The following is a 14,554-nucleotide window of genomic DNA, read 5'->3' on the forward strand; positions in this document are numbered from 1 at the left end:
ATCACCAGGGTATGGACACAGAAAACAGAAAACGTGAGACTCATTCAAACAAGCAGGAAACTTGACAGAAAGACAGGGGTAGGACACAGACTTCAAAATAAAACAGGAAATGAGGACAGACCATAACAAAATGTTCTTAGCCTTGGACAATGTGCTTTTGTTTCTTTTATATTTATATTGGATTGTGTATTTTATAGTTGTGCATATTAACCTTCCTCAGAGCGATGCTTTTATGATTTTTATCTATTAACATAACCAGGGACAACAACCTTAGAGATGGCCCTGCCATGCTCCAGTGGCCAGCTTCAAGCACAGACGGGCCCTTTTATCTCAGTCTCCGTACTAGACAGTGCTCCGTCCGTCATGCACCAAATAATTGCTCTTATTTTCTTTGTCATATTAAATTTAAAAAATGTACTTTGCCACTGAGACCTAATGCAAAGATTTGTGCAAATGTAATTACATTCAGAATTTGCTCATCTTTAGCTTAGGGTTAAATTAAGTAAATCCACTTCTCAGATAGCCACCCACGCCCCGTGTTGCTTTAGTGAGCAATAGTCTTGTTATTCAGGGAAATTGCACGGACAGACTAAACCAAAGACGGTTTATAAACCGAAAGAAAATATAAATATCTCACTTTCATCTACCTAAAAATTGTATAAATCCACACACACGTTCACAGACGAGGTGGGGTGACGGTTGGCCACGCCCATTTAGAGAGACAGGAAGTGTATACCATTTCATATCATTGGAGCAGCCGCTCATGGAGTATCTTTCCATTTATTGAATATCTTTGACTAAACCTCTCTCAGTCAAAGTAGCCTAAACCAGGGGTTCCCAAACTTTTCCATGGCAAGGCCCCCCGAATAGCATTAGCTTCTGGTCGGGGACCCCCTTAGCAAACCCACTGAGTTTTGAAACAGTTAACAGTTAATGTCAATGGTCATAATTTTTACCATTTCTTACCTTGACCTATCGACGTGAGCAGGCAGAGCACTCCGAACATTTTCATGCAGTCATGCCAGTTTTGTGCGTCACGTCTCGCCATGTTTCAGTTTCAGCGTCTCCACCTGATAGCTTCGGTGACGTTATCAGACAGCTGACTGCGCTACTGCCCTGGCCCCAAAAAGTGGCTGAAAGATACAACCTCCCGCCTACACAAGGTCTAAAGTCCACCGTTGTGTTACTCTCTTAAAACTGGCAGCTGCCATCCCCTCTGTGCCCAATAGCATCCCAATCTGTTCCTCCATCAATGCAGGACGCAGCATTTCTTGAATGGCATAAGAAATGCCAGGGATGCACATCTTGGCAAGTTCAAAACCAGCTCTGCCGAATAGGCTACTGCATCCCTGTCATGTGTTTCCCTGCAGACACCTGATGGTCAAATGAGGTTAGAGAAATTGTAATAGGTAATATCCAGAAAAATATGAAAATTAGTACCCATTACCCAGCTACTTGCCATCTTGATCAATTTGGTGCCATATCTACAATAAAACTACAATCTTCTTAGTTTTCACTTTTTACAGGACAACAACTACCTAGGCCTACATGAAGTCACAAAATGATTTATCCAACTCCAGACACTTGTGGATGTAATGGGGAGGTGTAAGCAGACTCTTCTGCCCTCTGCTGTTTGGTTGTGCATATAGATCTGAGATTGTCAAAAAAAAAAGAAAAAAGAAAAAAAGGCTACAAATCCAAACTTAAATACGATTGATAATGACATTCATGTCATCATCAATGAAGCAATCTTCTTACATTGATGCTATGTCATTTATAAATAGTCCGAAATATTCAACTCTTCACAATTTAAAACTATTGGTGTGTTCATCCATCATAACTGATCGATTCAGCAGATATAAATCAAGTAGAGGCTATTAAATATTATTACACCTTACACGCCGGACAGTGGTTCATAAGATCATTTACTAAGTGTAATTACATAATTAACAAACTTTTTAGATGTACATTTATGCTGTACACAGACTCTTTGTTCATTAATCTGAAATGAGATCAAGTTTTCATTTTTTTTTTTTATGTGCTGCTAAGGGCAGTAGCCTAATATGGATTATTATCATCTGTGGCGCCCTCAAATGTGTCATTTTGCACAAATGTTTTGACCTTTTTTATACTTTTATTTTGACGTTGATACCAAATCAAACGCAAGTTTAAATAATAATAATAATTTTAAAAAAGTAATAAAATAAAATAAAATAAAACAAAACAACCAGACTTCCGTTTGTTGGCGGAAGCGGCGGATTGAACCCGGAAGCCTCCGTTGCATCAGACGCTGAGAGGCGGAGAGGACTCATGTGGCTCTGCTGTGAATGCTAACTTAAGCTGACGCCTCTTTCTGTTTCATTCAAAGGTACCGACAACATTTTATACAAGTTTGCAGTAACAGGCTCGTAGATGTTTTAAAACCCTGGATTCAGACCCGGTTTAAAGCTCTGACTGTGTGTTAACACGAAACTCGCCGAGGAGCTGCGACAGTCAAGTTTTAGTTTGTCTCGTTGGCTAAAGCTAGCTAGCCTCTGTGGTATGGGTTTTCACCAGCCTTTGACAGATGGCACAGATCAGCTTTGTAGAAAGTGAGACAGCTAGCTTGTCCGCTAACGTAGCTACAGTTTGACACTTTGAAAAGACGACGCAGACCAATACTTTCAATACACTTGAAACGTGAAACACGTTTAAACCAGCTTGTTTGTGAGTTTTGCATCCTTCGTCAATGTTACCTTAAATGCCAGGAAGTTTGTGGTATTTAGCAAACACACCCACTTCAACACGTCTTGATCACCAACCCAGACAATCTTGTTTTGTCGCATGACCACAAAGACAAAAATAAAAATGCGCATGAGCCTGACCCAGTTTCAACATGTACAACATTTCTGTTCCTCCCCCAGAGATGGCCACTCTCTACGTGTCCCCTCACCCAGATGACTTCAGGAGCCTTCTGGCTCTCACAGCTGCAGAGTTTTGTCTGTCCTCTCGCCCTCGAATCATCACAGAGGACCCTCCTGTGTCTCTTCATGCCCGGTCCAGACCGACCCTGGTGCTGGGCGCTGGGGAAGGCGACTCTGTCCTGAGCGGGGCCAACGCTGTGGCCTGGTACCTGGGCCTTCAGGGGAAGAGGGCTGGTGTAGATGTGAAACAACAGAGCCAGGTGTGGCAGTGGCTGAGCTTCGCAGACAATGAGCTCATTCCTGTGTCCTGTGCTGTTGTCTTCCCACTGCTGGGCGTGATGGGTGTGGATAAGAAGGTGAGAGGAATACACAACAAATGAACCTATAAATGTCCATGATTCTTCCTTTTCTGTGGGGGATAAGTGTTTGTCTTGTTGCGTGTCGTCAGCTCCAGCAGAGCTCTCGTGCAGAGATGCTGCGTGTCCTAAAGGTTCTCGATCAGGCGCTGGAGCCAAGAACCTTCCTGGTGGGAGAGGGCGTGACCTTGGCTGACATGGCTGTAGCCACAGCTGTTCTCCTTCCTTTCAAATATGTAAGTGTTACAGGTTTTTCCACATAGCTGTTGTTTGCTCATCAATCTGATTTCTTATGTTCAACAAATCAGATGTCAGCGACTGCATTTCCGTCATATCTCTTTTTTTTAAGGCACTGGAGCCGTCAGACAGAAAGGTCTTGACTAACGTTACTCGGTGGTTCACAACCTGCATTAATCAGCCCCAGTTCTTGAAAGTGCTGGGAAAGATCACTCTCTGTGAGAAAATGGTGCCAGTTACACCAAAGACAACTGCTGCTACAGATGCAAAAGCTGCTAATGGCAGTCCTGCCGCTGACTCTGCTGACGCCGACGGTAACGGTGAGGAAGATTTTTGACACAGTTCGGGAATATGTCTTCATTGTGTGGACAGCATTGTGATTTTCAGAGATGTTTTGTACTCCAGGTCCACCAAAGACAGAGGCTCAGCTGAAGAAAGAAGCAAAGAAGAGAGAAAAGCTGGAAAAGTTCCAACAGAAGAAGGAAATGGAGGCGAAGAAAAAGACACAGCCACCGACGGAGGTATAGATACCTCATTTGAAAAAGTTCTTGTATTTTTGTATTGGTTGCCTTGTGGTGATTCATATGTGTTCTGTTTTGTTCTTTTGTTTTTGTTTATTCTCTCAGAAAAAGGCCAAACCTGAGAAGAAGGAGTTGGGAGTCATCTCATACAACATCTCTACTCCTGCCGGGGAGAAAAAAGGTGATTAATCCCAATGAGAGGGTGGGTGTATTTGTAATGGTGGGTATGGATCTTACATCACTGTGCTGGGAAACTAAAGTCATAATGAAACTCACTAAGCTTTGTGCATAAAGTCAACTAAGCACACAGCTTTGTGAATGAAGTGCTTACAGTAACGAAATGTTTATAGACAAATGTCACTTTTGGCGATTTTTACTTTTAACTTTTGCAGCTTTACCTTTTCTTTGTTTCACCACTTACTGTGGGTGAGGGTGTAGCACATCCTCTATGATACAAATAGCTTCCATATGGAAGTCCATGTATTAAACCTTTTTTTTCTTCTTCTTTTTAAAATTTTTTTAATGGGAACAGGCATATACAATGTATAAACCGACAATACACTGACCAAAAAACAGACAAACAGAAGACAAACGACAGAGCAAACCTAACAACACAACAAAACATGACCAAAACAAGACAGAAAAGCAAAAAACACGCCCAGGAAAAATAAAACAAACAACTACAATAAAAAAAGATGTGAAACTACTAGAATTAAATTAACAGTAACTACTTAGTATACAGTACATTCACTCTAAAGTAAGTTTTTCCCATTTTTTGTTATGCATTTCTACCTTATCTTGATTTGATGTGATAATTTTTTCCAAAAGAAATTGGCGTCACACTTTATTTCTAAAAAAAATCCAAGTTCAAAAGCGTTTTTGTTTGGGTCTTGAATATGAATATTTTCCCCAAAAGGATGACCCTATTTACAATCTGTGGGCATTCTTTTTTTTTTTTCCTGGTATCAGATGTCGTCAGTCCCCTTCCTGACTCCTACAGTCCTCAGTACGTGGAGGCTGCCTGGTATCCTTGGTGGGAGAAGCAGGGATTCTTCAAACCTGAATATGGGGTAAGAACCTCTTTTCCGTGACACTGTATGTTAACACAGCTCCTAGGGCTGTCCCGATTATCATATTTAGAGAGTTGATTATTCGCGGACATAAAATCAATCATAATCAAAGCTTTTTTTAGGTCAGCCCTAACAGCTTCACATTTGTGTTTTTGATAACACGTTTCTCTCTTTTCCTACTTTCTGCAGAGGAAGAGTATCAGTGAGCAGAACCCTCGTGGCATCTTCATGATGTGTATCCCTCCACCTAATGTGACCGGATCACTTCACCTGGGTCATGCCCTCACCAACGCCATTCAGGACTCTCTGACCAGATGGTAACTAGAGTTAGACCATTTACAAAGGAGTACATCATGCCATCAAATATTCATTAAAGGACAATTCCAGGCGAATTCAATTTGGGGGTGTACGTATGTTCCTATCATTTTAGGCCTAAAAGAAGGAATCTGAAGATTTTCAGTTTAATTGCTCCTGTTTTGCGGTAGTTGTGTCTGTCCCCGCATCGCCACGGCAGCAATGAATGGGAGCAGATGCAAGTTCCGCTGCTTAGGCTGTTTCCGGCCCTCAAAGTCGCAATTTTTTTCCACAGACAGCGTCAGATGGCTACTCAAACATGCACCGAGAAGTTTATTTACTTCAAGTAAGCCGACATGTTTGTAAAACTAGATCTAATTCAAAGTCTCCCGGAGTCTCGCGCGAGACCCAAGTTGCCGTGCTCGGTGTGTTTAGGAGCAGTTGGAAAGCTACCGTTTGTGTCATAAACACAGGAATATCAACTCTTGACTTGCTTCAAGTAAAAAAAACTTCTCGGCGCATGTTTGAGTAGCCACCTGACGCTGTCTGTGGAAAAAAATGTACACTTGAAGCAAGTCAAGAGTTGATATTCCTGTGTTTATGACACAAACGGTAGCTCCCACTGCACCTGAACACACCAGCACGGCAACTTGGGTCTCGTGCGAGACTCCGGGAGACTTTGAATTAGATCTAGTTTTACAAACATGTCGGCTTGCTTGAAGTAAATAAACTTCTTGGTGCATGTTTGAGTCACCATCTGACGCTGTCTGTGGAAAAAAATTGCGGCTTTGAGGGATGTAAACCCATTCATTGCTGCCGTGGCGATGCGGGGACAGACACACAACTACCGCAAAACAGGAGCGATTAAACTGAAAATCTTCAGATTCCTTCTTTTAGACCTAAAATGTTTGGAAAATACACCCCGAGCTGAATTGCTGTGGCTGCGAAGCCATGTAATTGAATTTTGCAATTTTCCTCCAGGCACAGGATGCGAGGAGAGACCACCCTGTGGAACCCCGGCTGCGACCACGCTGGCATCGCCACCCAGGTGGTGGTGGAAAAGAAGCTGATGAGAGAGAGGGGTATGAGCCGCCATGACCTCGGCAGGGAGAACTTCATCCAGGAAGTCTGGAAATGGAAGAATGAGTGAGTTCATTACGACGTGAGAAATCTAAGAATGGAAACATTGAATAAAAAAATAAAACATTTTTGTTATTTTGTCTTTTCAGAAAGGGAGATCGTATCTACCACCAGCTGAAGAAACTTGGCTCCTCTCTGGACTGGGACAGAGCCTGCTTCACTATGGACCCTGTGAGTCTTTTGAAATCCCTGAATTCATTTGAATACAATTTTAAAGAAATATTCATAATTTTTATGTCTGCGCTGTTTTCTCTCTCTAGAAACTTTCCTATGCAGTCCAAGAGGCCTTTATCCGCATGCATGAAGAGGGAGTGATTTACAGGAGCAAGAGGCTGGTCAACTGGTCCTGCTCCCTAAACTCTGCTATCTCTGACATAGAGGCAAGTTACTCTTTACGTAATATCAAGCAGTGTGTTGTGTGAAGTCTGTTATAAAAGTAAGACACACTATAATAAAAACTCACAAAAGGTGAGGGCGTTGGGGCTGCTATTGATCTTTTATCATCGATGCCTTGGCCTTTGGGTCTTTGCTGTTTTGGCTGCAGTGCATACATGTCACCAGCAGCATGTTAGGCAGGGTGGTCATGATGTTTTGGCTCGACAGTATATTTATATGAATATGAAACCCACTGCTTACTAGGGCCAGTTTTCTAACACCAAGACATTGAATGACTGCAGAGTTGGGTCTGTTCCAGTGAATAATGAAAGCTATCAAATACAGAAAATTGTCCTGTTTAATCCTTTAATCAGATATTTCCATCTTTAAATCCTAATTTACTGTACTCTATATTTAACTTGGCTTTAACACAAATTTAAACACAGATGCAATTCAGAGGGCTGTCTCATTTTTCTTACTTAGCAAACTAGATGGCATCGTCCCCACCCGATCTGCCAGATGTCTTATTTGTCCCCTGACTGCCTGAAGTCAAATCAAGGATAAACAGATTTTGTTTGAATATGTGTGATGATAATAATAGGAGAAGTTCAAAAGAATATGCATAAGTTTCTGTTTTCACTGCAAATGATATCAAATGTACAGAGCAGTCTGCAGCCCCAGTTTGTTAAACCTGTCATTAGGCTCTAACACATTTAAACGGTTGCGCAAATGCTGAACTGCCCATGTTGTACTCTCTTGATTAAATCCTCTGGTTGGTTTGCAGGTGGATAAGAAGGAGCTCACTGGCAGGACACTGCTGCCTGTACCTGGTTACAAAGAGAAAGTGGAGTTCGGGGTCTTGGTGTCTTTCGCCTACAAGATTGATGGGTCAGGTGCGTGAGCTCATGGAGAGAAAAATGTTTTGGACAATGACGCCTCATGCTGCTCAAGTAATACTGTTGAATTTCTTTCTCTTTGTGTTCTTTAGATGAGGAGGTGATTGTGGCCACGACTCGTATTGAGACTATGCTCGGAGACACTGCTGTCGCTGTCCACCCTGCTGACACCAGATATCAGCATCTGAAGGGAAAAATGGTGCAACATCCCTTCTGTGACCGCAAGATGCCAATCGTCTTTGACGACTTTGTGGACATGAGCTTTGGAACAGGTAGGCGTTGGCAGAGGAAAACACAGGCTGCCTTTTGGTCTGCAGAGTGCTGTGAATAAGTAATCATAACAAGTTGTTATGCCAAGCTGCTTTTCCTCATTATGGCTGTTGTCTCTTTGCCTCCTCTCTACCTCTTGTGTCCCTCTGCACCATTTTCTGTTCAGGCGCCGTCAAAATCACCCCAGCCCATGACCATAATGACTACGAGGTTGGAGAAAGACACAATCTGGCCTTCATCAACATCTTGGATGAAAATGGCCTGCTCATTAACGTGCCTCCTCCCTTCCTGGTATAGTGTCTCATTATCATCTTTTCCCCTGCAGTGTGTGCCTTTCCACTGTGACACTTAAAGTCAACCTTCTGCATAGTTTGTGTGGTGTGGCAGTTTTATTTCAGATTTTTCATTTTTAACTATTCCTTCTGTCCCTCAGGGCATGAAGCGTTTTGAGGCCAGGAAAACAGTGCTGCAGGCTCTCAAGGACAGAGGCCAGTTTAAAGAGATCAAAGACAACCCCATGGTTGTTCCTGTTTGCAGGTAACAGTGAGTTCATGGTTGCAGAACTGCATTTTTTCTATTATAGGATATTCGTCCTATTCAGGGTCACCCTTTAAGCAGCATTGTGCATCTTCCCCATCAGTCGTTCCAAGGACATTGTGGAGCCGCTGCTGAAGCCACAGTGGTATGTGAACTGCACAGACATGGGGAAACAGGCTGCCGACGCCGTCAGAGAGGGACGGCTCAAAATCATCCCTGATCACCACCTCAAGACTTGGTTCAACTGGATGGACAACATCAGGTAATTATCAGCAGTTTCTTTTAAATGCATCTCTTCTGATTGATGCTTATATAGTGTAAGCAGTTCTGACTTCTTTATTCTGACATTTAGTTGAAAATTTTAGCTTTACTTCTGTCAACATTTTTCACTGTAATAAAGTGTGTGACTTATTTTATTACATTATTATTGAATATGCAAATGTTCTGTTTTTAGAATCTCACAATAACAGGACTGTAAATATAGTTAGTTGCCATAACAAATTAATGTGTTGGATAGTTTATTGATTACTTGATTGATCTCTTGGCAAGTAGTAATCCAAAACCTCAAGATATTTAGTTGACAGTTGTAAAATAAAGGTGCAAATGTAAAAAAATTTTTTTTTAGATATTTTTAATTGTAAAATTTTAAGAAAAAAAAAAGTTTCAGCTTTGCACAATATTGTAGTGCGACCTTATTCAGATCTTATCCATCCATCTTTCCCTCAGGGACTGGTGTATCTCTCGGCAGCTGTGGTGGGGTCATCGAATCCCCGCTTACTTCATTACTGTCAATGATCCCTCTGTGAAACCAGGAGAGGTAAGATGACGCCTGCCACTATTGTGAAGGTTTGAAGGTTTTCAGATAACAGATAAAAGCTATTTATGTTGTTAGGCTGCATTTTTGTTGTTTTCCTTCACTTATTTCCCCTCTATTTACCATTTCCCCCCCTTGAAGGACATGGATGGTCATTACTGGGTGAGTGGGAGGTCAGAGGAGGAGGCCAGAGAGAAGGCAGCAAAACGCTTCAATGTGTCTGCTGACAAAATTACCCTCAGACAGGGTAAGATGGAAGAGTCTTTAATTTCACAATCTCATTACAATTATTGTAAAGGTTATCTAATCGGTTCATGTCATGCCAGTGCAAAGGTCCGCCTAATTTAATGAATTCTACTCCATATTCATTGAGATTACACAACTTTTGTTCCTGCATTTCAGACGACGATGTCCTGGACACTTGGTTCTCATCTGGCATTTTCCCATTCTCTATCTTCGGATGGCCAAATGAGGTAAAATACTGAGGTCAACCAACTTTCTACTGACGCAAATGGCACTTACCAGCAGTAAATGTTATAGATATCTTGTGATAGAAAGACACTGCTATAAAACTGCAAGTTATATAATAAAGATGTCACAGAACCTCTCAAAGTGTTAATATAAAATACGACTTTTAGCCGGCGCTCCTCAACGGGTTTCTATATTGCCATCATAAATGTTGGTGTTGCGGCCTTCCTTTAGACACAAGACCTGAATGTGTTTTACCCTGGCACCTTGTTGGAGACGGGCCACGACATCCTGTTCTTCTGGGTGGCTCGTATGGTGATGATGGGCCTCAAACTGACCGGCAAGCTGCCCTTCAAAGAGGTAAGTCCAATCGTAACTGCCAAAAAAAAAACACAGTATAGCACAACATGATGTGACGGTAATAATGGTCCTCATAATTTATTTTTCACAGGTGTATCTGCATGCGGTGGTGAGGGATGCCCATGGAAGGAAGATGAGCAAGTCTCTGGGCAACGTCATTGATCCTCTGGACGTCATTACTGGGATCTCTCTCGAGGTAAAGCCTAATGCATGTGCAGATATATGCACACGTTCACGCACACTCGCATACACACACACACGCAGGCTGTCTTCTCTCTCTCCCTCTTTGGCTGTCTTTTACATGGTCACCATGCTCATTGCTCCCCTGAGGCTCATATTCTTATGTAAGCTTTATTAAGCACCTTTTTCTGCTTTCAACAAGCTTTTATTGAGGCCATCAATCTCTTCACCAGCTTGGGGGAAACTGTTCAGCCTGACTACCCACAACTGTCCTCTAGAGGGCACTGAAGGACTTGAAGTAAACCTCACCATACCATGAATGTCCTCCCTACAAAGGTCCCTCTCTGTCTGACCAATTAAGACTTCAAGAGGCAGCTCACAGGGCCTTCTCATCGTCCCTCAGATGAAAAAGGAAAATTGTAGAACACAGTTTTATTCTATGGTGGCAACGTTTTTCTTTATTCTTTCTGCCCTCCAGGGTCTTCATGCTCAGTTGACGGACAGCAACTTGGATCCTTTGGAGGTAGAAAAGGCAAAGCAGGGCCAGAAGTCAGACTACCCGAATGGCATCCCAGAGTGTGGCACAGATGCTCTCCGGTTTGCCCTGTGTGCCTACACCAGCCAAGGTGAACTCATTTATCTTTTCTAAATTTCCTACTTTCTCCTTGTTGTGCCCTGAATGACCAACAGCCTGTATCACAGCCTTGAAATTCATAAAATGCATCAAAACACTGGAAAAACGGCATCAGAGTGCTGTCAGCACAAGGTCTGTTCTTCAATCAATCTATTCTAATATATACTGGAATAATGATTCGTGTCTCTGCCCCCCCACCAGGTAGGGATATCAACCTGGATGTCAACCGCATCCTCGGTTACCGTCACTTCTGCAACAAGCTGTGGAACGCTGTGAAGTTTGCTATGAAGACTCTGGGAGACAACTTTGTACCATCAGAGAAAGCCCAGGTGAGATCAGGAGAAAAGATAAAGTACACAAAGAACATAAACAAAGACTGCGCCGTGCTCATTTATATTCACCCAGTGGCATACCTACCATATTTTTGACCAAGCAAAGGCTTAGTGAAAAGGATTTCAGATGCAGCACTGTTTGTCTGGGTGTATTGTTTGCTCATAGGCTGCCCTGCTTTGTATTTATAGACTTGTACACATTGACATCAGGGAAGTGCTCACGACAGGAGTCACGTTAACCAAATCTGAACATTTCCTCCATGTCACAATTTTGACCCACAGCTGTGTGGAGAGGAGAGCGTGTCAGACAGGTGGATCCTGTCCAGACTGTGTGCTGCTGTTGCTCTCTGCGACGCCAGCTTTAAGGCCTACGACTTCCCCGCCATCACCACCGCCATCTACAACTTCTGGCTTTACGAGCTCTGTGACGTCTACCTGGTAAGAAACGTTGAAACCATCTTATTTTGATCATTAAGGGCATGTAAAAAGCTTTGCAGATGACTCTAGTGTCGCACTCCACCACCTTCTTCTTCTTATTTCCTCGCTCCCCCTTCTCTCGTTCGCCAGGAAAGTGTGAAACCAGTGTTCAGTAAAGCAGATGAAGACAGTGCCAGCCAGAGACAGGCCCTGGTGTGCAGACAGACCCTCTACACCTGTCTAGAGGTTGGTCTCCGTCTCCTGTCTCCCATTATGCCCTTCGTCAGTGAGGAGCTCTACCAGAGGTTACCACGGAGACAACCTCAGAGCGACCCCCCCAGCATCAGTGTCACATCCTACCCAAGCACTGAGGAGGTGAGTTGAAGAAGGGGGAAAAAGAGTGATGTTAAAATTTCACCAATGTGCTTTGACTCATTGTAGCAGGTCAGAACATCATTTCTATGAAATATTAGTCACTGAAGTTGTTTTTCCTTCTGCTTTTGTGAGCAAAACCTTTCATGTGATTCATTGTAGTTTTGCTGGCACAGCGAGGAGGTCGACCGTGACATGGAGTTTGTAATGACTGTGGTCAAAACGATCCGGTCACTCAGGGCCGACTACAACCTCACCAAGACCCGGGCTGACTGTAAGTGGGTGTACACACACACAACAACAAAAGTTACTCAAAAGTTAAATTTCATTTTCAAGGCCAAATACTTAGAATTTCAGTTAGGAATGGAAAATTGATTTTTTTTTTTTATAAATGCTGTTTGTCGGTCTTCGTCCTTGCCTCTATGAATGTCAGCACTCATTTAGACATGTACAGGTATCATCCACAATTTAAATTTTATACGACTGTACTGGTCCATTGTCAGCACATGTTAATGTTAAACATAAACCAAACACAGTGTATGAGCTTATAAAATGTACAGTATTAAAACAGATCCATCTTGACAACAGTGTTCATAGTAGTAAATCCCACCTGACGGTTTAGTGAAAACTCTGAGTAAGGGGAAATTCTGGGTTTTCGGTTTCACAAAGCCGGTTCATCGACTCTGAGTCAGTTACCATGGCAACATACTCTGTGAACCTAACCTGGTCAGGAGCGGTTGTTGCTAGATGGCGTACATGAGCTGCAGGAAGTGACGTCCTAGAAAACACGACTCTTTACTTAGCTGTGCCTAAACCCAACCAATGGCTTCACTTAATTTGTGCTTTTCCCCCCCTATTTTACACCTGTACATGTCAGTTTTACTAAACTTAACCAGTCGGGAGTTCTCAACGAGATTTGGTAAGATTCTACGTCACTTCCTGCAGCTCATGTACACCATCTAGCCACGTCACTTCCTGCAGCTCATGTACGCCATCTACCCACAACCGTCAGGAGCAGGTTGTCTCTGAGTTTTCAAACTAAATGAATTGCAGGGTTACAGTAATACATTTAACTTTTGGGACTTTTTAGATAAAACATGTTTGTGATTTTGTTTATATCAAAGTAATGTTTAAATGGAGGACTTTTTTTTGACATTGTGGTGCACTTTCTTCTATGAATGTGCCTGATAGGTATCAATCAGGTCAGTGAGAAAAACAACCGGGCTGACAAATGGCTAATGTGAATATAGGAAAAAAAAGATATATTTCTGTGCACACCAGTTGTTTCCACAGAACAGTCAGGGCTTGACTCTTTGCTGCATGTTGTCAAAAAGGTGCTATCCTGTGGCCTAATCTTCACTTTGCACCTGTCTCTCACAGGCTACCTCCAGTGCATAGACTCTGCAACTGTGTCCCTGGTGCAGAAGTACAGTCTGCAGATCCAGACCCTGTCGTATTCTCAGGCTATCATCCCTCTGACAGGAAACCAGCCTGTCCCAGAAGGCTGCGCTGTGGCTATCGCCTCTGACAGATGCACTGTCAACCTTATGCTCAAGGTGAGGGCCGGTAATGTGCTCAATTGTGGTTGGCCCCTCCCATCCACGATGCACACATACGTTTGTCTTGTTTTTGTTGTGGCTTCTGTAGACACGAGATAAGGTGACTTTGCCATGTATCACTTGTTTTTAATGTTCTACATCACTTCAACGTACCCTTTTTGACAATTCGTGTAATGACCTGAAAAGTCTGAGTGCATGAATGCAGATCACCTACTTGGTTATCGAGGCAGGTAAATATGTCAGGGACACCATTAAACTTGAACTTGAGTTGAGCGCTTCCTCCGTCACTGACCTGATATAACGAGATCATAATTTTCAGCTGCCCCTCTTGACTTCACCTTTTGTTCCCGCAGGGTCTCATTGATGTGGAGAAGGAAGTTGCCAAGCTGATGACAAAGAAGGGTGACTTGGAGAAACAGATGGAGAAATTGAGAGAGAAATTGGCAAAGAATGACTACAAAGAGAAGGTGCCAGTGAAGGTGCAGGAGCAGGATGCCGAGAAGGTGGGAAAAATAAATTGACTCACAGGGTTTTTCTGGGTGTAAGACGGTGTGAATTTCTGGTAAATAATGACTTCCTTTTTCTCTGCAGCTACGACAGAGCCAAACTGAACTTGAGAAAGTGAAAGAAGCAGTGGACAACTTCAGGAAAATGATGTAGCGTTCCCCCTTAGAATTATGTAAATCAAGATTTATTTCCACTTTTTTCATGTCGGTGTGTTAATTTTCATATCCAGCTCTCAAATTGATTGTAGTATGAAGGGACTTCAATAAAGCTCTGGCAATTTGAGTCTTTGTGTATTGGTTTGAAGCGATTTAT

General features: G+C 42.7%; 1 protein-coding gene across 1 annotated transcript; it reads left to right on the forward strand.

Annotated features, from left to right (window-relative positions):
• Positions 1-2,285: 2,285 nt before the first annotated feature.
• vars1 (valyl-tRNA synthetase 1) lies at positions 2,286-14,521 on the forward strand. The gene is made up of 29 exons (XM_085801680.1): positions 2,286-2,368; positions 2,904-3,259; positions 3,352-3,495; positions 3,609-3,816; positions 3,902-4,017; positions 4,123-4,198; positions 4,987-5,087; positions 5,277-5,404; positions 6,363-6,527; positions 6,611-6,692; positions 6,782-6,901; positions 7,681-7,789; positions 7,885-8,064; positions 8,229-8,353; positions 8,496-8,599; positions 8,703-8,861; positions 9,326-9,416; positions 9,555-9,660; positions 9,816-9,886; positions 10,116-10,241; positions 10,333-10,437; positions 10,900-11,047; positions 11,257-11,384; positions 11,670-11,825; positions 11,955-12,179; positions 12,339-12,450; positions 13,557-13,732; positions 14,089-14,238; positions 14,327-14,521. The coding sequence occupies exons 2-29, from the start codon at positions 2,906-2,908 to the stop codon at positions 14,393-14,395; spliced, it is 3,834 nt and encodes a 1,277-aa protein (XP_085657806.1). The 5' UTR covers positions 2,286-2,368; positions 2,904-2,905; the 3' UTR covers positions 14,396-14,521.
• Positions 14,522-14,554: the final 33 nt, after the last annotated feature.

The sequence above is a fragment of the Trachurus japonicus genome, chromosome 16 (genome assembly GCF_045865225.1).
Source record: "Trachurus japonicus isolate A0001 chromosome 16, Traja_1.0".
Classification (NCBI taxonomy): Eukaryota; Metazoa; Chordata; class Actinopteri; order Carangiformes; family Carangidae; genus Trachurus; species Trachurus japonicus.

Excerpts from the sequence above, each read along its gene's own strand:
- vars1 (XM_085801680.1), top strand. The coding sequence starts at position 2,906 with ATGGCCACTCTCTACGTGTCCCCTCACCCAGATGACTTCAGGAGCCTT. Across the intron at positions 5,405-6,362 it reads CAGGACTCTCTGACCAGATG|GCACAGGATGCGAGGAGAGA; the intron begins GTAACTAGAGTT and ends ATTTTCCTCCAG. Across the intron at positions 12,180-12,338 it reads CCTACCCAAGCACTGAGGAG|TTTTGCTGGCACAGCGAGGA; the intron begins GTGAGTTGAAGA and ends GATTCATTGTAG.